The sequence below is a fragment of the Engystomops pustulosus genome, chromosome 8 (assembly GCF_040894005.1).
Source record: "Engystomops pustulosus chromosome 8, aEngPut4.maternal, whole genome shotgun sequence".
NCBI lineage: Eukaryota > Metazoa > Chordata > Amphibia > Anura > Leptodactylidae > Engystomops > Engystomops pustulosus.
The window spans coordinates 98,720,528-98,745,320 of NC_092418.1; the positions used below are offsets into that span (position 1 = coordinate 98,720,528).

Below are 24,793 nucleotides of genomic sequence, written 5' to 3' on the forward strand. Positions count from 1 at the left end.
CCCCCTCCCCCCCGATGGGTGTAACATGAAAGCCAGCGCAGCTGCGCAAAAATCCGATCACGTGCGACACAATCCATTGCTTAATACCTGTCACAGCCCTGCAAAACCCAAAAACGTTGGAAAGTCCAACAAAAGAGCACCAGATTCATGAAGAACATGCAGCAGGAATCCTGAATCTGGCGCCCCCTGCACACCACACTGGCAAAATGCATTCAGTGCAGTTTGCCCCATTCCTAGTAAATGTGCTCTGATATTTTTACTAGTGAGTAGTGAAAGGGACGCACCAGATTCTCCACCATTACAGCCCACAGCTCTTTCCCTGCTGTGAAACGACAGATCACAGACTGCAGCTCTCAGGACTTGCTGGGACTAGTAGTTTTACAACACCTGGAAGTCCTTTGTATAGAATAATAGCAGAGTACTACGCCGCAAGAGGAGTCATTACTGCTGCTTGTTCATACATGAAGGGACAGCCACCGCTCAGGGGGGATGATTTGTGGACCATAAATACTTGGAATAAATCTAAGCACAAACAGACATGGGTCAAAGTCAGGGGTCTTCAAGGGAAGCCGCAGAGCATAGGTGGTACCTACACTGTGTCCTGTAAGACTTGAGCGGTTGTTAGTTGTCTGCGATGACCATTCCAGGTTACACATGATGTACAATCATAGAAATCTGCTGAGATGCAAATATCTCATTACGGTCATCCATATGCATCACATGGAAAATCCTAAAATTATTAAAATATTTGTCTGATACTATGGGGGATGTACCTCTATACGAACATTAGCGCCCCCTACTGCTGCTTGCAATATACTTGTTACAATGACAAGTCCGCCTGACAATGACACGTCTGGAGCCTAGTTCTTTCTCCAGCCTGTGCCCACATTGCATAAAGCTTTAGTAATTTGTTTGGTCTGATGGAAGAAGTCTGTCTGCGTAGTGACACCTATAGGTAGCTAGCCTGTAGGTCAACCCATTAAAGGGATCCTGGCACAGGGTTTGGGGCCACTAAACCACTACTCTGTGTCCTTGAGCAGTGGTTAGAGTACGGGTCCCATGTTTGGTAAAATAAAACCCACCCATCCCAGCATTATAGGTGTAAGATCACCGCAGGTGGCTACCAACGCATAGCGCTCTTAAAGGGAAAGTACCAAGTTTGATTGTTTTTCCCTATCCACAGGAGGTCTGTCTGCTAGGGCTTCATGATCACAAGGAGGGGGGGGGGGGTCCCATTATTTCCCATGGGAGCATTGAAAATGACCAAGCAATGCACTCTGCTATGTCCCACACTCTCACACACACTGAGATTTATGATACACCGCTGCTGTATGATGGAAGCCCCGCCCTTCTGGGTTCTCCATTCTCTTGATTGGTGGGGGAACCAGCAGTCAGACCATTTACCGATCAGATTGTTGTGCCCTATTCTGTAAATAGGGGATACCAATCAAACTTGGTACAACCCCTTTAAAGCAGTGGACACTTCCCATATCAATATGGCTCCTGCTATGTGGATAATTTTTTGGAGCAATTTGTAAATTTGACCACATTTTGCTTTGTAAATCTCCCCCAATAAACCATAAAAATATAAAATCCTGGGCCACTACTACATCTATGAACCAGATGATAAACTCAATACCTCTGTTCATGTCCGGGTCTTATTTCCCATAGATTCTGAGGTGTCCTACAGAGTGCTGTTTGTTTTCCTCTTCCACCCCCTTTAAGGACCGCAGTGGCAGCCTGAGGAAGTGCCCTGGATCAGAGGAGCATTGCACTTTGGACATTTGTAGTTTCCCCTATGCAAACTCAGTACTTCTTACTTATTGTACATCAAGACTTTACTTGCATGAATCTATTGTATTGTCATGTACATTATTGCTTATTATTACTGTATTTGTGTAGTATAGTAGAAAGGGTTAATGAACATTGAGAGACTGACTGTGTATCTCTAGCTTAAGAGAAGTCAGTAATTTTCCAGCTAAAAGTAGAGATTGTTTTGCAGAAGACAAACAGGCTTGTTTACCAGACAAGCAGACACCCTAACCTTTAGAATGACAGGTGCTGTCTGGAAAGTTGTTTACACTTTAGCAACTTGCTGCCATAGAGTATTATGGGGAGAACTATGGGAGAACGTTTTGTGATTATTTTTGTTCCTAAATGTAACCTCTCCTCCTGTGGTAGAAAGTATATAAGGAGAATAGTCCCAGTCCTTAGTGTCTGCAGTTAGGGAACAGAGCTTGGCGGAGAAGATTTCTCTTCTGAGCAACCAGAAGAAGAAGCTGAGACAGGGATACTCTGTCACAGACCCTGGGCTCCTAGCCTGCAACTAGGGTACTAAGAAACTTACTAAGAGACTTATTTCCCATTGGGGTGCACCACACCATACCATCATGTAAAACGTGGTGACACTTTGATGGTGCCTGGCAGACCGAGCATAGCTTTGGTGCTACCCCTAACCCGGGCACTGCACTGACTTCAAAGCAAAGTATCATGTACTGGTGTACAGTTGGCACATGTTACCCCATATTCGGGAACCTAATTGGTACTCAAATTGGTACTCACAATGTCAGACTAAGCAGAGACCCCATTGTCAGGCCTGCTCAGTAATGCGGAGTTATTGTGGAATATGGACTATCCCTTTAAACCACTGTCACAGCTGGTTCCTCCCTATCAGACTATTTGAAGACGCCCTATCAATGTCTTCTCTCCTGACATCCCCCAAAGCCGAGTGAGTGTTTTCTATAGATTAAGATGTAGAAATGATTGTGTGTAGATGATATCATATAATTTAGCTGCTCGTGCTCTTGTTTGATGTAATGAGCCCATAGATGTGGGAGGACATCGGCTTTTGATATGGTGATGTGTGGCGGATCGCTCCCCGGTGTATGTTTTATTAATCTCCGCTTTTCATTTAGGTGCAGAGACATGACTGGAAGAGACGTGCGCTCATTCATCACCACCAACCGGAGCAGAGACAATGGTAAGTATAGTGTAGCCTCCATGTATTCCTGGGGTTCATGTAAAACAAATACAGTCATTTTAAGATAATTTTTTATATAAACTATAAACACATATAAACTAAACACTTATCCTGCATTATGTTCTTGCCTTTCTTGAATAAATCTATGATCTGACTGCAGAAAAATCTTTATCCCTATGCGGATGTGCATTTTGGTGCATCATGGGTATGACCACCAGGTCTGGTGCTCTCTAATTTCAATGCCCAATGACTCCTGCTCAGCTTTGAAAAATTGTGCCGCAGTTTAGCTGGAAAGAAGGGATTCCTTGCATCATATATTAATATGATGCAAGGAATCCCTTCCTTGGCAATGTGGTGGGACCTTGGCACAGCATCATCATGGGCCGACCACAGCTTGTGTGAAATAGCCCTAAATATGGAGATTACTTGCATTCAGACCGCAGATTTTCCCCAGAAAGGCAGTTTTAGGATGCTGGGCATATTCTAATTGCAGCCAAGTGAGAGCATTAGAAGACACAGCCGGGCAGCTATCACTTGGACGATGTGGTCAAATAAGTTTCTTTTTTTGTATTTTAACTAAAAACTGCATTAAAGAAGCCTTGTGTTTGAGTCAAACTATTCCTTCTAAATGTATGCGGTACAAGGCTGATACAAAGGTAATTGGATGTTTTAGTAAAGGTTTGTTCAGATATGGCTATGATCTACAATGCTACAATGCCTGCAGGGTGTCTGAGGTAGTCAGAGACACCCTCCCCCCCGCAGCAGAGCACAGCCCCCCCGCAGCAGAGCACAGCCCCCCCGCAGCAGAGCACAGCCCCCCGCAGCAGAGCACAGCCCCCCGCAGCAGAGCACAGCCCTCCCCCCGCAGCAGAGCACAGCCCTCCCCCCGCAGCAGAGCACAGCCCTCCCCCCGCAGCAGAGCACAGCCCTCCCCCTGCAGCAGAGCACAGCCCCCTCCTGCAGCAGAGCACAGCCCCCCCCCTGCAGCAGAGCACAGCCCCCCCCTGCAGCAGAGCACAGCCCCCCCCTGCAGCAGAGCACAGCCCCCCCCTGCAGCAGAGCACAGCCCCCCCCCCTGCAGCAAAGCACAGCCCCCCCCTGCAGCAGAGCACAGCCCCCCCCTGCAGCAGAGCACAGCCCCCCCCTGCAGCAGAGCACAGCCCCCCCTGCAGCAGAGCACAGCCCCCCCAAAGGAGAGCACAGCACAACCCCTGCAGCAGAGCACAGCCCCCCCCTGCAGCAGAGCACAGCCCCCCTCCCTGCAGCAGAGCACAGCACCCCCTGCAGCAGAGCACAGCACAACCCCTGCAGCAGAGCACAGCCCCCCCCCTGCAGCAGAGCACAGCCCCCCTCCCTGCAGCAGAGCACAGCCCCCCTCCCTGCAGCAGAGCACAGCCCCCCTCCCTGCAGCAGAGCATAGCCCCCCTCCCTGCAGCAGAGCACAGCCCCAACCCTGCAGCAGAGCACAGCCCCCCCCCCAAGGAGAGCACAGCCCCCCCACCCGCAGCAGAGCACAGCCCCCCCACCCGCAGCAGAGCACAGCCCCCCCCCCCCCGCAGCAGAGCACAGCCCCCCCCCCCCGCAGCAGAGCACAGCCCCCCGCAGCAGAGCACAGCCCCCCCCCAAGGAGAGCTCAGCCCCCCCCCCAAGGAGAGCACAGCCCCCCCCCACCTGCAGCAGAGCACAGCCCCCCCCCCCAAGGAGAGCACAGCCCCCCCCCCAAGGAGAGCATAGCCCCCCACAGCAAAGCACAGCTCCCCCACTGCAGCAGAGTACAGCCAACCCCCGCAGCACAGCACAGACCCCCCCTCCGCAGCACAGCACAGCCTCCCCCTGCAGTACAGCCCCCCCTGCAATCAGAGATCATAGCTCTTCCCTTTGCATTGCATGTTAAAAGGCAAAACACATGTTGCTTCTTACGGAACACAATCGTTTAGAACCAACTGCGTATTCTTTGGTGAGAAGTTACTCTATATTTGCTCAAAATACACTTCAAAACATATTTCAAATCTATCGTGTGACCGCAGCATTAAATCAGTTCTTTCAGTCTCCCCAGCTCCCTCATCCAAGAATAAAAAAGCAAGGGAGACCGTGATAATTAATGTAGGATTCCCATGTATATATCTCTCCTCATCCTGCCACAGAAAGCCTATGAGCCAGCTTCCCCAGTCACAGTGATTGACAGCTCTAACCTCATACAAAGTCTTACAGGAAAGGCTATCAATCACTGCTCAGGCAGGGAGCAGGACTGGCTATATACACCATCGCACTGATTAAAGGAAATCTACCATCAAAATCCATCTTGACACTTCCTCATTGATCCAGGCACCATGACTGCGGTAAACTTCTAATACTTGTTATCCACGGCCTCCGTCCTTCTAAAATCAACTTTTAAAATTATGCTAATGAGCCAGAAAGGCTTTGGAAGATCTTTTGGGCTTTTGGCCCCCCTCCTTGCTAAAGCTTCACAAGCTGTTACACTGTCTCTCTCTGCTCCCTCAGCACTTGTGCTGTGAGCTCTTCCTACTGTAATTTCCGTGCTGATGGAGCAAGGGGGAGACAGTGTATAAAAATAAAATAAACAAAATAACTTTTAAACATGTTAGGTATCGCCAGGTCCAAAAAGACCTGATCTAACAAAATATTAAAACGATAATTCCTGGCAGTGAACCTTGTAATGTAAAATAGCGGCCAAATCCCTGAATTGCCACTTTTTGACATGTCCCACAAAAAAAATGACACCTCACACAGCCCCATTAACCAAAGTATGAAAAAGTTATTTGGCGAATTTTTTGTTTGTACAATTGAAAACCTAATAAAATGTATATAAATTTGTTATCCACTCGGAGAATAGAGGGGTAATGTCATTTAGAGCGCCAATTTTGCCTTATTTGGAATTGTTTCCTTGTACATAGAATATTAAATACTACCGCTAGGAAATGCAGAAAACAAGCCCTCCAAGCAGGCTTCATACATGGAAAAATAAGAACGTTATAGATTTTCAGAGAAGAGAAGCAAAATATGGAAACGGAAAAATAAAACGAAAAAGGACATCGGTGTGATGGGGTTAAAGAGCTGAGTTACAATCCCACACACAACCAGCGTCGGACTGGCCCACCAGAGGACCAGAGGATTCTCCGGTGGGCCCTGGCTCAACCCAATACTGAATCCCAGAGGTCCATCAGAAAACACCACAATTTGGAGACTGCAAGAGTATATTTCCTGGGGTCCCCAAATTGATTTTCTCTGGTGGGCCTAAGGAAACCCAGTCAGACACTGGACACAACCTTTGGAAGGGAACCTGTCAGGGCTATTGGTTCCTTATCGGCTTGGCTTTATCATTCTTATCTCCAGTGATCCAGTGAACCCTGCCTGTACTGACCCACCGAATAGGCATCAGCAGTAGCGGACTTGTGTAAGTATTTAACTATTTGGACCTGTTAGTGGTTTACTGCCCCAAATAGTCCTGACAGGTTCCCTTTAAACATATAAATACTTAGTTGACTGCCTGCCCCCCCTCCATTGGTGCTTGTTCCCTTTCTTGTGCTGCATTGAGGACGCCATCACTATGAGCAGTCAGCACTTGTGGACATCAGTAGATGTCACCCGCTGGCAGTGACTGGCGATGCTCAGCAATGGGCCAAGCATATTTCGGATGTTGCTTAGCAAACAGCTCGGCGAGGAATCGTTCATTAGGGAGCGTGGAGCGGTCCAATATTGTATCATCTATAAAACAAACACGTCCCTAAATGCAGCCACATCTTAGACCTCTCATGTAGAGAATAGTGAAAGGCGTACATGTAAACCGTTTCAGCATTCGGCCCCCTTTTTTTTTTAGGAACTTTATTGATTGATGGCGGCAGCTTTATCCAAGAGCTCGTCCCTCCGGCCTGTAACAAGATTGATATTTGCAGCAAGTCTATAAAAATAACATTGCTTCTTTTTCTCACTTTCTTTGAACACAATCCACCGTCCCCGGCCCAGCGTCTTCAGAGGGAGACTTGAAAGGCGAAGCGCAGGACGAGGCCTCTAATGATCGCCGCCGCCTTGTAACCCCAGTTGTGTAAACTCCTATACAAGCAGATCATTAGTTCTTGCAGTCAATATGTGCACAGAAAACTTCTCGGCCCATATCGACAGCGCAGCGAGAATACACGTTAAAGGGCCACACCTGCCTATAACACCACAGCTTCAGAAGGGAAACAACTCGTCATATTATACACCATTCATATCAGTGGTCAGTGTCGGGCTGGGTTTCCTTAGGCCCACCAGAGAAAATCAATTTGGGGGCCCACTGTTCATTTTACCCCAGGAAATACACTCTTGCAGTCTCCAAATTGTGGTGTTTTGAGATGGACCTCTGGGGTTCAGTATTGGATTGAGCCAGGGCCCACCGGAGGATCCTCTGGTCCTCCGGTGGGCCAGTCCGACACTGACAGTGGTTACAGGAAACCTGGCAGGAAATTCTTGCTGCCAGAGCCACACACACAGTGATTCCTGGTTACAAAGATCCATGTGACACCAGTCTTGATTTCTTGGGTGCCAAAGCAAAGTTTCACCTCTATCACCCAATCCTGCAACAGAAACTGAAATCTGTACAAGCTTGGAGACGATTACACTATCAAATTATATTAAATTTGATGGGCAGCTACCTACTCCTGCTCCCCCAAAACACACTTTTTATGATAGGGGTATGTGGTATTCAAATGCAGCATAGCACAGAGTCTACGTTTTGCTACTTTTATGTTATGCCAGAAAAACTGATGGTGGAGACCCAGGTCACTTACCCTTAAAGGAAATCTGCCATCAAGATCGATCATGATAAACCAGGGACACTTACTAGACACTTAATAGATTCAGGACGTTACCAGGGGCCCTCTGTGCTGCAGCTTCACAGGCTGTTCCAATGTTTCCCCCTTCCATCTTCCTTCTACAGTAGAAAAATAAAAATATAAATATTTACTCCTCGTGTGGTTTGTTCATACGGTTGAAAATATCCAAAGTGACCAAAATAACAGTCTGAAAAATGTGAGCGGCTCAACTCCTTACACAGATATAATCAAATACTTAGATTACTTCCATCTACTGTAATCCCACACAGTGGGAGGGGGAAGTGCTCCTTCACAGTGTAACTATGAAACTATGGAGACTATGGAACTACAGAATGGGTGGGTTCTGGTAACATGCTGAGGGGGTGACACAAGAGCTAACTGTCCATGAGGATGATAGGTGACACAAGAGCTTACAGTCTATAAGGAGGAGAGGGGTGACACAAGAGCTTACAGTCTATGAGGAGGAGAGGGGTGACACAAGAGCTTACAGTCTATTAGGATGTGGGGGTGACACAAGAGCTTACAGTCTATGAGGATGAGGGGGTGACACGAGCTAACTGTCCATGAGGATGATAGGTGACACAAGAGCTTACAGTCTATTAGGATGAGGGGGTGACACAAGAGCTTACAGTCTATGAGGATGAGGGGGTGACACAAGAGCTTACAGTCTATGAGGATGAGGGGGGACACGAGAGCTTACAGTCTATGAGGATGAGGGGGTGACACAAGAGCTTACAGTCTATGAGGATGAGGGGGGACACAAGAGCTTACAGTCTATAAGGATGAGGGGGGACACAAGAGCTTACAGTCTATGAGGATGAGGGGGGACACAAGAGCTTACAGTCTATGAGGATGAGGGGGGTGACACAAGAGCTTACAGTCTATGAGGATGAGGGGAGACACAAGAGCTTACAGTCTATTAGGATGAGGGGGTGACACAAGAGCTTACAGTCTATGAGGATGAGGGGTGACACAAGAGCTTACAGTCTATGAGGATGAGGGGGTTGACACAAGAGCTTACAGTCTATGAGGATGAGGGGGTGATACAAGAGCTTACAGTCTATGAGGATGAGGAGGTGACACAAGAGCTTACAGTCTATGAGGATGAGAGGGTGATACAAGAGCTTACAGTCTATGAGGATGAGGAGGTGACACAAGAGCTTACAGTCTATGAGGATGAGGAGGTGACACAAGAGCTTACAGTCTATGAGGATGAGAGGGTGATACAAGAGCTTACAGTCTATGAGAATGAAGGGGTGACACAAGAGCTTACAGTCTATGAGGATGAGGAGTTGACACAAGAGCTTACAGTCTATGATGATGAGGGGTGACACAAGAGCTTACAGTCTATGAGGATGAGGGGATGACACAAGAGCTTACAGTCTATGAGGATGAGGGGGTGACACAAGAGCTTACAGTCTATGAGAATGAAGGGGTGACACAAGAGCTTACAGTCTATGAGGATGAGGAGGTGACACAAGAGCTTACAGTCTATGAGCATGAGGGCTGACACAAGAACTTACAGTCTATGAGGATGAGGGGGGTGACACAAGAGCTTACAGTCTATGAGGATGAGGAGGTGACACAAGAGCTCACAGTCTATGAAGATGAGGGTGACACAAGAGCTTACAGTCTATGAGGATGAGGGGGACACAAGAGCTTACAGTCTATGAGGATGAGGGGGTGACACAAGAGCTTACAGTCTATGAGGATGAGGAGGTGACACAAGAGCTCACAGTCTATGAAGATGAGGGGGTGACACAAGAGGTATAAGAGCTTGTATAATGGTCCAACCATTCTTTATAAGGGAACAGTATAAAATAACTTAATTAATTATTAATAAATAAATAAAAATTCTTCTGCTTGAACCATCAGCCGCCATCTTATATACAAAGTCCAAGGTCCATGAGACTGCAGAGAAGCCTGGAGCTTGGTATCTGGTCTTTGCCCCAGCATATTCCTTTAAAATCATAACTTGATATAATATCCACATTTTCTTTTTATTACTGAACTACTTGAAACACAGAAAAGTTTAACGTTTAAGGCCAAAAATAAAAGATCAGGACAGAATTTAACTCTTTAGGTAGAGAAATAGTTGACGTGATTACAGTCTTCCAGGCATCCGCTTTTCAAGCATTTCATATTGTTAGATGATTCAGCAGGATTATATCTCTGGCAGTCTCGCAATGATAGATATTCCCCATCTCAGCAGGATTAGTATCCGTACAGCAGAGCTGTTCAACCGCGGACCCCAAGGACTCTGTAATGTTAGCGGAAGACGTCACAAGAAATTCACATTAGCGCTATTACTGAGACCTTTAAATGTCAGTGCTACAAAATGAAAAACACTATTATAGGGAGGGATACATGGGCGTCACCACATCATCATGTAAGGGAACACGAGGAAAACGTCATCCAAACCCGCTGCCTAACAAACTCATATGTAATAGGTGACCCAATGCTTCCATTACTATTATATATTATCGTATTAGCTATGGGGAACTACTGCTCCTTTATCAGATGATCCCTTCCTTATGTAACATAAAAGATGGTAGCTTCTGCATTAAAGGAAATCTGCCATCAAAATCCATCATGATAAACCAGGGACATTACTCATAGATCCAGACACCGGGACTGTGGTCATCTTCTTATATGTGTTATCCATGGCCTTCTCCCTTCTAAAATTCATCTTTGATATTTACTGTATGCTAACGAGACAGAAGGGCTACCCTAGCCCATCCGTGATTTGTCTTTACAGACTGTTACACTGTCTCCCCCTCCCCGCCCCCTTCTTTCTCAGTGCTTCCCACCTACCTCTGCCTGATGTAATCTCGCACAGTGGACTAGGGAAAGTGCTGCTGCACAGTGTAACAGCCTGTGAAGCTACAGCACAGAGGGGCTCTGGTAATGCTTCCTATAGCCATTCTTTTTTATCATGCCATATTTTGATAGTTGATTTTCTTTAAAATGCATGAAAGTGGACACACAATTGCAGACACAGGGGCAGATTTACTTACCTGTCCCTGTCGCGACGTGGATTCGGGTCTGCCTCGATTCACTAAGATCGTGCACCTGAGTTCCTGCAGGTGTCGCTTCTGCGCCGAGGTCCGCCGGAGTTTACCTTCTTCTTCCCGGTGCATGTGAGTGCTTGGTCTTGCAACACAATTCCGTTTTTAAATTCCGCTGTTTATTCGAATCCGTCAGGTTGTACAACGGCCACGCCCCCGATGTCTGTGGCATGCAAGACGGCGCCGAATCGCCACAATCCGAATGCGTGCGCAAGAAAACCTGGGGAATTTAGCGCAAAACGGAAATAATTGCGAAACCCGACGAAAGTGCGGCGTTCGGACCCTTAGTAAATGTGCCCCACAGAGTAGCATACTCTTCTACATTGTTGACACAACTCTCATTAGCTACTATGGAAGTTACATAAACTGCAAAGCTCCACCTGGTAGGTCATAAATGGAAGTAGGGTGGGTTTACTACTGCTAGAACCCACATCAATATCCAGAACATGAAAACTCACTCAGGCTTGTCCCTCAACCTCAAATATTTGGGGCCCCCATTCTGGCCATTGTCTGGGAGCGCAACATTAACGCGCCCATCAATCTTGTGTTTGATACCCATTCTGTGAATTTGTGATGAATGCTTTTGGCTGTGACACCTCCTTTAAGCTAAAAGCCTGCTTTAATGTGTCTTCTGTTTGTTGTTTCTGTTTATTTCCTTGGACCAGGAGATTTAGTGGTTCGCATGAAGAATGGATTTGGCAGCTCGAAATACAGACCTGTAGACTATCAGCAACTGCACGCACTAACCGAAGCCAAGAAACTGGCCTCCTCCAGCATCCAATTAAAGGTACAAATCCCTCCTCGGCAATGTATATAACATTCGCTTTATTTCACAAAACAGAAGCCAATGTTCTTACTCCTGTTATTTGCCATCAGGTTTCCCTTTCCAGGCAGAATAACATTCTTAGCTGCCTGATCTTGGAAAACTGGAAAGTAAGAGATCTTACTTACATAGTGATGGACAGCTGCTATATATATATATATATATATATTACAGAGAGAGAGAGAGAGCTGTACCACTCAATAGACTCCAGGGGGCAGATGCTATGGGGTACTCTTATCTCACCTATTCACTGCTGAGATGAGTATTGCCCTACCATTACCACAGTGAGGTGGTCATCGTTCCGGAAACAGGTGATTGCGTTTAACAGCTGATTGTAATAGGGTCGGTTTGGTCGACAGTCTGGGGCCCAAGGCATTTAGGGGGCCTAAACAGTGCACTAAGATTGATACTACTCTGCAGAGATAATAAAGAGTGGGCAATGAAATCCTCATATATTTGTGCCAGCTCTTGACCCACATATATACATGAGCACATCCAGGACCTTTGAAGGGCCTTTGAAGCTCCTCAAACTGCAGAAGTGGAAGGGGACCCATCCTCCTTTCCCAAGAAACTTGATTATGGTACCGTATGTAGGCGGTAAATGTCAAACCATTACAAAAAATCTTATATCTGGATGAGGTCACTTAATCTTCCCCTAAATATGGCTATTCTATGCTGTTTATGTAGGTGAATTATAGTTACGGAAAGTGCAGGAGAAAGAATTACACTGTTTCTGTAACTTTGGGTATCCGATTAGTGGGATTCAACACCTTCCGGTTTTCAGCACCTCCTGGAGAGCTATTGTACTTCCACACGGCCGCTACACAGAGCACAGAGTCCCTTCTGTTCTTACAAAAGTATATATAAATCTAGTCTGTTTGGTTCTCCTGAAAAACTGTGCTCACTGGGGCAGGATCTGGTTTATATCCATCTCCTTCCCCTTCTGGAAGCTGAAAATCTCTTTTTACTTTCCTTGCGATAGGAGTCCTCCCAGCTATAGTACCATATACTGCAAGGATTATGTCCTGACAAGTGGGGTACACCTTATTTATCTGAGGGTCTGCAGGGTGTCCCCCATTTAGGTTCTTAGGTGGACATGCATATTATTATACACTGGGTTGCAGCCTGCTATGTAAAAGAATATTATCTATACAGCGTAAAGGCAAGCGTTATTCAGTGTTTTATGGAACAAATGTGTTACATCTAACAATGCGATGACCCTCTAAATAAATCGCACATGGGGTCCTATCCATGGTCACACTAAGCCATTATATTATTAAGATGCTGAATTATTATGCGTGTAAATGTGATACATTTCAGATTTAGTGTGCATTAATATTCTCCGTAGCGTCAGGTCTCCTCGCCACGTTGTCCTTCATTGCATCTAGGACACCGCTTTATGAGAGCAGAATTACCAGTCCTCCCTTACAGAGCGCATGTCCATGTGTCAATGTCACATGCAGGTCCTGGGAGGTTTTGGCCCTGGGCTCCCTGCACAGATTTGTAATTTCATCCACTTTAGCACAGCTCAGCGCTCGCACCTCCTGCTTTGCAGAAATGGGGATATTTACCCATTACTCTTCCTAATCCTCAGGCAGTGATTATACCATATGCTGATAGAACCAGCGTTTATGGGCAGCAAACTACAGCGCACTTATAAGGGAAGGGGTTAAATCATTAGGGGAAGGGAGACCTGCTATAAATACAGTGCAGGATTATTTCCACCAAAATGGACATGGATAATGGGGGCCATATTGTCGTCATTTGTCTGAAGTCATTCACTAATTGGTGGATTATAACATTCAGTTTATTGTTTCACTGTTTAACCCCAATACATCATATAATGCAAATAGCGATTCTGTATATTCATTTATGTTTAAAGGGCTATTCCAGGGCATAGACTTTGAAGACCTATTGTTAGGATATGTCATTAGTGTCAAATTGGTGGAGGGTCCAACATCTTGAGACCCTACCGAGACCCTACTACAGAGACTCTACAGTCTCTTTACTACTCCCCAAACACAGCACTGCACCAAGTCCCAGGAAAGTCCCAGAAGTCCCAGGAAACCCTTTAATTGCAGAAACAAAAGTGAAAATGACATATCTGATACCCCAGAAAGTAATGGGTGAGGGGCCTATCTTTTAGGTTATATCCAGAATATTCATTCCTTTTTGAAAGCCACCATATTGGATCGAGTTTTTTTTTTTTCAATGTGAAAAAGATCACGTAACATATAAAAGACCAGAATTGTCAAATTCTCCAATTAGATTTGTAATATTAAAAAAAGTCATCAATAGAGAAAGTTGTAACAACAACCAGGAACTTTCCCTGTGATGTACAGCTATGTGATGTGGGGTCCTTGGTGCTGAACTCAGAGCTGAAAGCGCCTGATCCAATCATTATGAAACATCATGAAACTATGTAGAATCTCTTTGCTATGACCTTCCAACTGGAAAAACTTGCCCTTGTCCAATATGGCGGCTTTCAATACTCTAGCATAGACCAAAAGATAGGTCCCCCTCCCCCATTACTTACTGGGGAATTTAAATATTTCATTTTCCCTTTTGTTTCTGAAATAAAAGGGTGTCCTGGGACTTCTGACTCTGTTCTCAGTATGAATGGGACACCAGTTCATGTTCGGGTTGAGTCATTGGGGCACATTTACTTACCTGTCCGAGGATAGGTAATTCACTAAGATCATGCGCCCGATATCCTGCATGTGTCGCTTCCCCGCTCAGGTCCGCCGGAGATCACCTTCTTCTTCCCCAGTGCATGTAAATGCTTGGTCTTGCGGCACAATTTTAAAGTTAAATCCTGCGCTCAGTCCGAATCAGGACCAAGAGCCAGCGCGATTGTGCCAAAATCTGATCGCGTGCGACACAATCCCCTTCTAAATTCCTGTCCCAGCCGTGTAATCCCCGAAAACGTCGGGAAGTCTGACAGAAATGCGAACCGCAGATCCTTAGCAAATAAGCCCCAATGAGATTTCTTAGTCAAAATATGGTGTTAGTTTCTCTCTAAGAAGCCATTGAGCTGCTGTTCAAGGTGACTGTAGAGGTTTGATCTACTTACGCCTTAGAAAAAAGAAAGAATTTATAATTCTATGAATTTAAGGATACAAATAGACATGTGTGCGAAGTGACCTTTTAAAGGAAATCTACCATCAAAATCCATCATGATAAACCAGAGACACTTAATCCAGGCACCGTGACTGTGGTAATCTAATTAGATTTGTTATGTATGGCCTCCTTCCTTCAAACATCAACTTTAAAAATTATAATCATGAGCCAGAAGGGCTCTGGGTGCTAACCACAGTCCCTCTGTGGTGCAGCTTCACAGGCTGTTACACTGTTCAGGAGTACTTCCGCCTCTCACTGTGTGAGATTACAGCAGGTGCTATACAGGTGCTGAGAAAACAGGGAGGAGGGTGAGACTATATCACGCCCTATGTAGCTTCAGCACAGAGGGCCTACGGTAACGCCCCCTCCAGCATAATTCTACTTTAGTTGTTTAAGTTGATTTTAGAAGGAAGGAGGCCATTGAGAATAAATATAAGAAGATTACCACAGTCACGGTGCCTGGATCTATGAGCAATGTTCCTGATTTATCATGATGGATTTTGATGGTAGATTTTCTTTAAGGATCTGCTGGAGGACAGAGGCCATAGTGGAGGCCGGGTCTTAGAGCCCTGATGTCAAATGTTGGCAATTTTTAACCATAGGGAAACAATAAAGTTTCCTGCAACCACAGATTTTTTTTTTAAATTCTTCCTAACTTTATTATTTTAGCCAAATATTTAGCTGCTAGATTCTCTTTATTATTCTTCTTGGCCATAAACCACTTACTAAAACCCATCCGTCTAGTGCGCCGTTCAGAAAGTTCATTAAACCCGGCAGCCGAGTGATCCTGAGCGCCGCGCCAGTGTAGTTTGTTAACAGTAAAATACAGCTTGTGGTTGCCATCCTATAGCTACACATCATCTGCGACGTCCACAACCCACTCCATACAATCAAAGCAAAATGTCAAACCCTTCTCAGATTTTTGGCTGTGATCAGTTGTGTTTAATAAGGAAACTGCAGAAACACGAAGCCTGAAAACAAAGCTGCAAAGAAATTAGCGGAACGTGATGTGACGTCGCCATCTACTTTTGACGGTGGCGTTTTGAACCCGTTTTTAGGCCGTTTTTAAGCATTCTGTTAAAAAATGCATCCGTTTTTGAAATTTTTTCCCAATTTTCTTAATTGATAATTGGGAAAAACGGACAAAAACGGTAAAAAACTGATGCGTTTTTTAGCGGACTGTTTAAAAATGGACTAAAAACGGGTTCAAAAAGCTAACCTGTGCCACCACCCTCACCCATCCTGGAAAACAGATTTGCATTTCCTCCACCATGTGTGTGACTACATCTCAGGAGTCCGAAACATTCGGATGTCACATCGATCAGTCATTCCTGGCCGTCCACAGTAGTATGAAGGCTACATGTGATGTACACGCTGATCCGGGTGTCATCAGCAGTCAGTGATGTCTTTGACAGCTGCATTGGTTACACTACAGTATAGTTATATCTTTGCAGAGAGTCGTCGTGAGAAATTTTCTAGATGTGTCCTTGTCATCAGATCGTAAATCCCCATCCTGCTAAATGTGTTGGATATGACTCATTGGACTAATAGGCTGCATTACCCTCATCACACTCTTTACTATTTTCTAATCATTCATAAATACGGACTACCCGATGACTGCATTTGCCAGTCAATAGGGCTCATTTACAAAGGGTCCGAGCGCCGCACTTTCGACGGGTTTCCCGAATATTTCCGTTTTGCACCTAATTGCCCCGGGAGTTTGGCACACACTATCGGATTGTGGCACATTGGTGCTGGCTTTCACGCCACAGAAATCGTGGGGCGTGGCCGTCGGACGGATTCGGAAAACCCGCAGAATTTAAAAAACAAAATTGTGTCGCAAGATCAGCACTTACATGCACCAGGAAGAAGCAGGTGAACTCGGCGCAGCAGCGACACCTGCTGGATATCGGGCGCACCTTAGTGAATCCCGGCAGATCCGAATCCTTGTCGGACAACGTGCTGCGGGATCGCGACTGGACCGGGTTAGCAAATGTGCCCCATTGTGCCCAATATAATATCGAACAGTAAACAGAGACCGGAACGGAGCAATGTTGTGTCAGCAGAGAGAAGTGTTGTTTCCTTATACGCTGTAAGCTCTCGCCAGCAGGACTCTCATTCCTCACAAGGTTATTACTCTGTAATGTTTGATTTTGTTTGTATTTGTCCCCCATGATCTGTAAAGTGCAGCAAAATAAGACGGCGCTATAGAAATAAAGATTTATTCTTGTTAAAGGAAAACTATCACTTTGATAGTCGTGATTTTAAGAGAACCTGTCACCCTAAAAAAAGTACTAAAGTAAGCAGCTCCTAGCCCTACCCCAGTAATAGCAGTGTCCAAATACTAGCTTTATCGCAACATAACGATAACAATAAGCTAGAGAACACTGCAGTCCCATAACCTCAGAACGCCCGACCGAGCTTACAGCGGACCGGCGTATTCATGAGGGGGCGGGACGCATGAAGCCTGGCGGTCACCGCAGGCCTATGGCATGGGAGGGGTAGAAGCAGAGGAGAGGAGAGCGCCTCGGACCGCCCCCTCATGAATACGCTGGGCTGCTGTAAGCTTGGTCCGCCGTTCTGAGCGCTTTGTAGTGCGGTATTCGCTAGCTTTATCAGAATGTTCCAATAAATCTGGCGGTTTAACACTTCTAATAATGGGGTAGCGCTCGGAGCTGCTTACTTTAGTAAGTCTTTCCAAGTAGTAAGTACTTTACAAGTCCTCAAATAATATTGTTACATTTCTCAGATACTGACATTGATACTGACAAATATTCATTTTTATGGAATACAGATTTGTCTAGGGAAATCCAATCACTATCCCTCGGGTAAAATTTAAAAGGGTTATCCACTTTAAGCTATTAATTGATATTCCTCACCATTTTCTAGAGCTCTGCTTGCTGTCCTGCTATAGAAAACTTGAGGGTACAGTCACACGTCACGTCTGAAATGTTACTTTTACACCATTTTACATCACATGAAAAATCTAATAAATAGTAGAGCGAAAGTGAAGCACCAAACCAAAGAATAAAGCAGAGGTGTTATTTCGAGCGCACAGTGAAAGTCGTAGAAACTGAGCCCACAATTAAGTGACGCAAATGTGCATTTTTATGTTAATTTAAGCACATTTTGGAATTTTTTTTCCAGTTTCCCAGTACACGGCATGGAATAATAAATAACGTCACGGAAAAGTTAAATTTGTTGCACAGAAAATAAGCCCTCACACAGCTCTGTACACGGACAAAAGAATAATGAGTGCAAAAAACCCTTAGGGGTTAAGGAAGATCACTAACATGTATTATTTCTGCAGTACGGTCATATTCTAGATTTATAAGACCCATGTACATCCAGTCACCTTTAAGCTGCAGTGTGTCCCCTTTGTATGCTTCTAGTGTCAGCTCAAATAACACATCAGCTGATACTAGAGAATGGAACAGGAAGCAGACAGCGCCGGTCTGTGTGTTGTGGCCGAACCAAGTTACTGCAGTTTTGCTGTAATTCAAATGAAAGGTTGAAGATTTCCCATTGATATCGCTGCTTCTGTAATTCTCTTAATTTAATAATACAGAACAAGGACCACATGTTTTGTAGCCCAAAGCAACCGGTTATTTGCTTTTACAATAAATCACTGCTTCTTTTTATTATTTGGTGGTAGAGATATTGTAGATCCGTGCCGAGTATCCTGCTGAGAATGGAAGCCGCTTATGTAAACTGCACATCAAAGACTGTGCAAACGCTTCCTACATATTTAATCATCTCTAATATGTGACGAGGTTTAACACTTTCATTTTATTCCTTCTCTTATTACAATGTAGGAAATCTTAATATCCGGAGAGAACTAGAACCAAACAGGTGTGAGTGTCCGCTCATGTAAAATCGCTCATTATTATTCATCCCCTTGAGAATATATTACAGACTGGTTAGCGGAATCTGGCAGCGAGTCTTCAATACTTTTGCAAACTTTTAAAGAAAGGATTTTCTGCTCAAGAGCCGTCAACAGGGGGGGAATACTGGGACTTGTCTTCTATGGGTTTCTTCATGGCCGTTTTTTTTTTTTGTCAGATGTGCAGACGTGCATTTGCGTTTGCAGAGTAGCGCGTGCGATCGGTAAACAATCACATGCGTTTCACTAGAAAAGCAGCATGTGACTGCAGCTTCAATAGTTTTTAAGAATCTGGGCCCGTTCCTCTTAGAGAACTTTTGTAGCCCTGCTTGTAGCCGCCTTGCTCCCACGTTGCCTTTTCAGCTTTGCCCATAATTATTCAGTATGATTGAGATCAGCGCATTGGGGCAGATTTACTTACCCGGTCCGTTCACGATCCAGCGGCGCGTTCTCTGCACTGGATACAGGTCCGGCCGGGATTCATCAAGGTAGTTCCTCCGCCGTCCGCCAGGTGGTGCTGCTGCGCTGAAAAGCATCTGAACGCGCTGGAGTTCACCGGGCCGGACCAAGTGAAGGTAAGCGCGTCCCAAGCGACACATTTCTTTTTTTAAATGCGGCGTTTTTTCCGCCACGCCCCCCGATTTCCGTCGCGTGCATGCCGGCGCCGATGCGCCACAATCCGATCGCGTGCACCAAAATCCCGGGGCAATTCAGGGAAAATCGGTGCAAATCGGAAATATTCGGGTAACACGTCGGGAAAATGCGAATCGGGCCCTTAGTAAATGACCCCCATTGTGATGGCCGGTGCAGAACATTGGCTTTGTTATCAATGTAACACATTATTGCACTAAACTTTCGATTATGTATAATAATGATATATAAATATTTGTAAGAATGTGATATAGTATTGTAGTATAAGATAGTAAAATATTGTGCGTGGGAGAATAACCAGTCAGGGGCATAGAGTTTCTTAGTGGAGGCCGTGGCTCTTCCACTTGGTTTAGTTGGCCATACACTTTGTTTAGCTGGTGGCCCAGGTTTCTCTACACTTCCCATGCTTATTGACAAATTCTTACACCGTTTATCCCAAGTTTCTAAGTAATTCCCTTCCACTGTATAGCCCAGTGGTGGCGAACCTATGGCACGGGTGCCAGAGGTGGCACTCAGAGCCCTTTCTGTGGGCACCCAGGCCTTCACCCCAGCACAGAATTTGCTAGACGTGACTCAAGGCTTCAAGACATTTGACATGCCATGCTCAGTGCTATTTTTGGCTGCCAGGACTACAGGCTGTGAGAAGGTGTGGACAGAGATGAATTATCATTGGAGCTCCTGCTTTGGGTCCCCTGATTCTTCCTCTTCAGGGAACCCTGGAAGGACGCTATAATCCAAATTTCTCCTTATTTTTTCTATTGTATTGGTGTCCTCAGGATGCCAACACGATCGTAACTTGTGGGACAGCTGGGATCAATAGGTTACTGCTTAAATTGTCATGTTGGCACTTTGTGACGTAAAAGTAGGTTTTGGTTGTAGGTTGGGCACTCTGTCTCCAAAAGGATCGCCATCACTGGTATAGAGGATAACAAGGTGATTGCCGAGGGTCCTACTTCTGGTACTTACATAGTACTCTCTGACTGGTGGAGCAGCAGCATGAGCATCCGCCCTACCGCTACATTCATTGTATATGGGAGCAGTCGGAGATAAGCAGGTAATGTGATTGTATATTTTCAACACTCCCAAACATTTGTCAGAACATGATCCCCATTCTCCAGATTCCGTTCAGTTCTGTTCTCGTGAATGATAAGGGCCCCAACAATCGGACCCTCACCGATCACCTTGTTGTGCCCTGTCCTGTGGATAAGACATAACTTCTAAACTTTAGAAGACCCTTTAAACACTGGAAAGAGATGAAGCATAACAGAACTGAATAGAGGACACGTGTATCATTTTATTTGGATGGTGGCCTGGATGTCCCTCCAGTGCGCTACTGAGATACATCCTCTAATTAATGTACAGAATATACTGCACAGATGAGGTCGTCCTGTCCTGGTTCTGTCTTATGTTATTTCTCTTCAAAGGAAATGAAGACTCCAGACTAGGACAGAGAACTCAGAATGAAAAGTCTGTATAGACAAGAGAATTACATCCTGAGTCACCAGTGTGACCTTGCGCTATAATTGGGGATCGCAGTAATTAGCCATGTCTCTCACATTTGGTCGGCAGCCGGTGACGGTAAACAATATTTCCATAGGGTTTTCTGCCCATTTTGCAATTTGCAGCTGGAAATAGGTCCCCGTGGATACCCATAGCGCCTGGACACAGTGGGGTGTACACTTACTGCACCATATCCGTGAACGGAAAAATATAGGACAAGTCCTTTATCTGTCCGTCGTATGCCGTCGGCCATTTACTTCTCTGTGAAGATGGGAGGGGTGAGTAGTGCTTTCCCTTCCTCTCCCCAGCGCTGGCTGTACGCTTGTGTGCAAGTGGTTTTAGGTTTCTTTCACACAAACATATGAAAACGGCCAAATGCTGTCTATACCGTACCCTTTTCATACAGGTAGCACACGACCACATTCATTTCAGTGGGCAATATGGCCGTTATTTACATGGCCATATTATCCACCGTGCCGTACCGTGAAAAATATCAAGCATGTCTATTGCTGATGTCTATTTTCTCAATTTCGTAAGCCCTATAAAAGTCTATGTTAATGTTTAAAATACACGTTGTGCTGCTGTACTTACGTGCAGGATGCAGGGAGATCAGAACCAGTGGGAGGGACATTCTGTCAGCCAACCAATAGTCAGCCATCATTTGCCAGCCCACCGTATTTTATACGTATACGGTTACATCGTGCACATACAGAGGATAAATGGCACGTGTAAACTGATTCATTCGGCACCAAATACAGGACTGGAGAAATCATACATTTGTGTGAAAGAGGCCTAGTGATCTTTTTTACTTCCACACAATCTTTTTTTTACGACTTGAGGCCCCATGCACACCCACTTATACTCGCCTAGGAGCATACAGCCGCACACAGAAGAAGCTAGAAGCTAACGCTGTAGTACGGTGAAATATTTTCCTGTGCGTGGTCACGGTTCAATGAGCCAACGTGTGCTCACTGCACCAAAACTGATATCCAGCCATGAGCTGTGTAGTCAGATATTGGTCCTCCACATGTTTGTGCGCAAGGGGCCTAAAGGGGTATTCCATGTATTTATTGATCCCCTACCCTTAGAATTGGTAATGAATATTACATCAGCGGGGGCCCAATTTCTGGCACTCAGGTAAGCAAAAGTATGAAGCAGTCTTGTCACTCCGGTGAGTGCTCCCATTGCATATATTCTTGGGCCGCAAACAACCGCTCCGTGGTCAGTTGTTTGCATTCCATATGTTACCATGCAAGTTCTGCTCTGGAATTCAATGAATTCTACGCAAGGTCCAGCGTTATCCGGCTTATCTTCCAACACACGTGTGTGGTGGGGATTTCCTAGGAGGCCGTAACGTGATGCACCAGTCTTTATAAATTCCCCCCATTGTGTATGGAATGGCAGCTAAGGATTAAAACACATGAAGATACTCGACCCGTGAAACCCAGCTGGATTCCGTGTGCTGAATACTGTGCAGGGATAGAACTCCCAGCATCCTAGTGATATGTGATGCAAGGAGCCACCACAAAAACCTTCTGACCTGTAATTATGATTATAGTTCGGTGCTGTTGATCCACGGGGAAGCACAGACTCCTTGCATCGCATATATAGCTATGATGTTTGGAGTCCTGTCATGAAGCATGCCAACACACAAGCAGCCATGTTTTTCTCATTCTGAACAGTGCCTTTATGGTGTAATATAGCTCTGTTTACCATAATTACATAACCGTATTGTCCGATATCTTCTTCCTTCATCACCCTCGTAGCTCCTTTGGCGTACCAGCTGCATATACTACATGCATAGAGGGATGATGTGAGAAGACAGACCACGGCTGACCCTGAGCTCAAGTGATTTTCTTCTCCCCATCTCTCTGAAGATTGTAAAAGAAAACACTAAGATTCATTCTAAGTGCCAGATGCCGCCATGGAGCAGTTCCCATTACATCAGTATCATCTTTCTTGTGTGTCTCAGGCAGGCGTGCCAGGATCACGTCAGTTTCCAATTACACGGTGGGATGTATAGTGTCTTTTCAGCGCTTGACAAAAAACACACTCGCCAGGAAACTGAGATCCTGTGAACACCTTGCCAGCTGTTCTACACACAAGGAAGTGCACATCGGGACAAACACCTGCGGATTTCACTTTTATTTCATCCTTCCAGCCATCACTTAGCACATTGTAAAAGGAAGAATTCCATTGAGAAAATTGAATGTATCAGGAAATAGAAAACATTAATGGATTTGTATTGGATTAGAAACCATGGCCTTCATTTTTCAGAAACAGCGCCATCGTTGCCACCAGGATGTGCCTGGTATTGCTGATCATCCTCATTCACTGGAATTTAGCTAAGAGCTATTGGTGGAGCTATATCTGGTTATATACAGCTTTTTTTGTTTTGCTGGATCACATGGCGCAACACTGGAAAACTCTTCTCCCAAAACTGACAATGACAGCCAAGTTGTGAATATCACACTGGGTTACAAATAATGGGAAGATTTTAACATGGACATGTTTAGAAAGTTATTGCTTAACAGCATAACATGGTGGTGAATGTAACAGTATAGTTAAGTCAGTTTTCTGGTGTATATCCAACAATTGTCTTATCTGTCAAGTTGTGCAAAGTGCGCCAAATTTTAGCAAACACTCATGGCTAACACCTGTGATCAATGCTGGCACCGATTGTGGGTGATAACCCTTTAAATGTCACCAGCAAAGCTTCCTTGGCAGGGATTATAGCCCTTGTGGCTTCATCGGGACGCAGCGATCCAGAGCCGTACATTTGCCCATATCTGCAAATACTGTCTGTCTCTGATGTGCAAATCTGGCATCCACCTGCCATGTATTGCAGTACATGGCAACATGACAGGAGTGATCAGATCCCCTAGGTTTAAAGTACCCAGGGGTTCTTAAAAAACCTCACACCCCTTTCCATATAACTGATATAGATATATTGGGTAACGCCGCATCCCAAAAGTCCCGATTTATCAAGCTAAAAAACCGGTTATTGACGATGGTAAACCCAAATGTTGGAATCAAGTCCTAAAAGCATGGCCCACATGAAAATGGTGCAAATGTGGGTTTTCTTTGTAAATGTCACCACTATTGGAATTTTTTTTCCAGCTTCCCGGTACACGGCATGCTATAATAAAGGAACACTACAGCCAAATCTAATTCATTGTATAGTACATGGTGCAGGGCCTAAGGGGAGGAGCAGGACTCATTTTCATTGTATTCCTAGAACCTGGAGTCCTGCTCCTCCCTTCAGGCCCAGCACAAGGTGTAATTCAATGAATCTGCTACTACTGGAGTGTCTCATTAAAGACCATTACTGGGAAGAACAAATTATTTTGCAATTAAACAAACCCTCATTCAGCTCTGCACACAGAAAAATTAAAAAGTTATGGGTTTTTAAAGGAGGGGAGAAAAAAAAAAGGAAACGCAAAAATGAAAAAGGGAACTGATGGGAAGGGGTTAACTGTACCCAGAGCTGGGGCCCAGAGTTTCTGGGGGGGGGGGGGGGGGCACACAAGGCTGTACTTAAGGAATCGATGGGGTGAGGGGGGCTGTATCTAGTTAATCCATAGGGTGTGAGGGGGGCTATATATAAAATAACCATGAGGGGCCTGTATATAAAATAACCATGAGTGGGGTGTGTATAAAATAACCATGAGGGGGCTGTATATAAAATAACCATGAGGGGGCTGTATATAAAATTACCATGTGGGGGCTGTTTGGGATGATAAACTAGGGAATATTTTAGGAAACAGGAGACTGTTTTAGTTTCAGAATTTTTAATGCCGCCATGTGAGTTCACTACAAAGGGGCCCTCTGAGGCTCTGTCGCCCAGGGGCCTACTGAAACCTGGAGCCGGCCCTGCTAGGGTCCCGATCTTGCCTATAGGGGGATGACATCCATCTTATATAATGGAGGTATACA

General features: G+C 45.2%; 1 protein-coding gene across 5 annotated transcripts in view; it reads left to right on the top strand.

The window, feature by feature from the left end:
* CCDC148 (coiled-coil domain containing 148) overlaps positions 1–24,793 on the top strand; it is a 120,413-nt gene that overhangs the window by 10,686 nt on the left and 84,934 nt on the right. For all 5 annotated transcript variants that reach the window (XR_011849459.1, XM_072121966.1, XM_072121965.1 and 2 more), the window contains exons 2-3: positions 2,916–2,980; positions 11,546–11,667. Coding sequence is in view for 4 of the 5 variants with exons in the window: in XM_072121968.1 (XP_071978069.1) it covers positions 2,916–2,980; positions 11,546–11,667 (187 nt within the window). In the remaining variant the exon portion in view is untranslated. The remainder of the gene's footprint in view (positions 1–2,915; positions 2,981–11,545; positions 11,668–24,793) is intronic.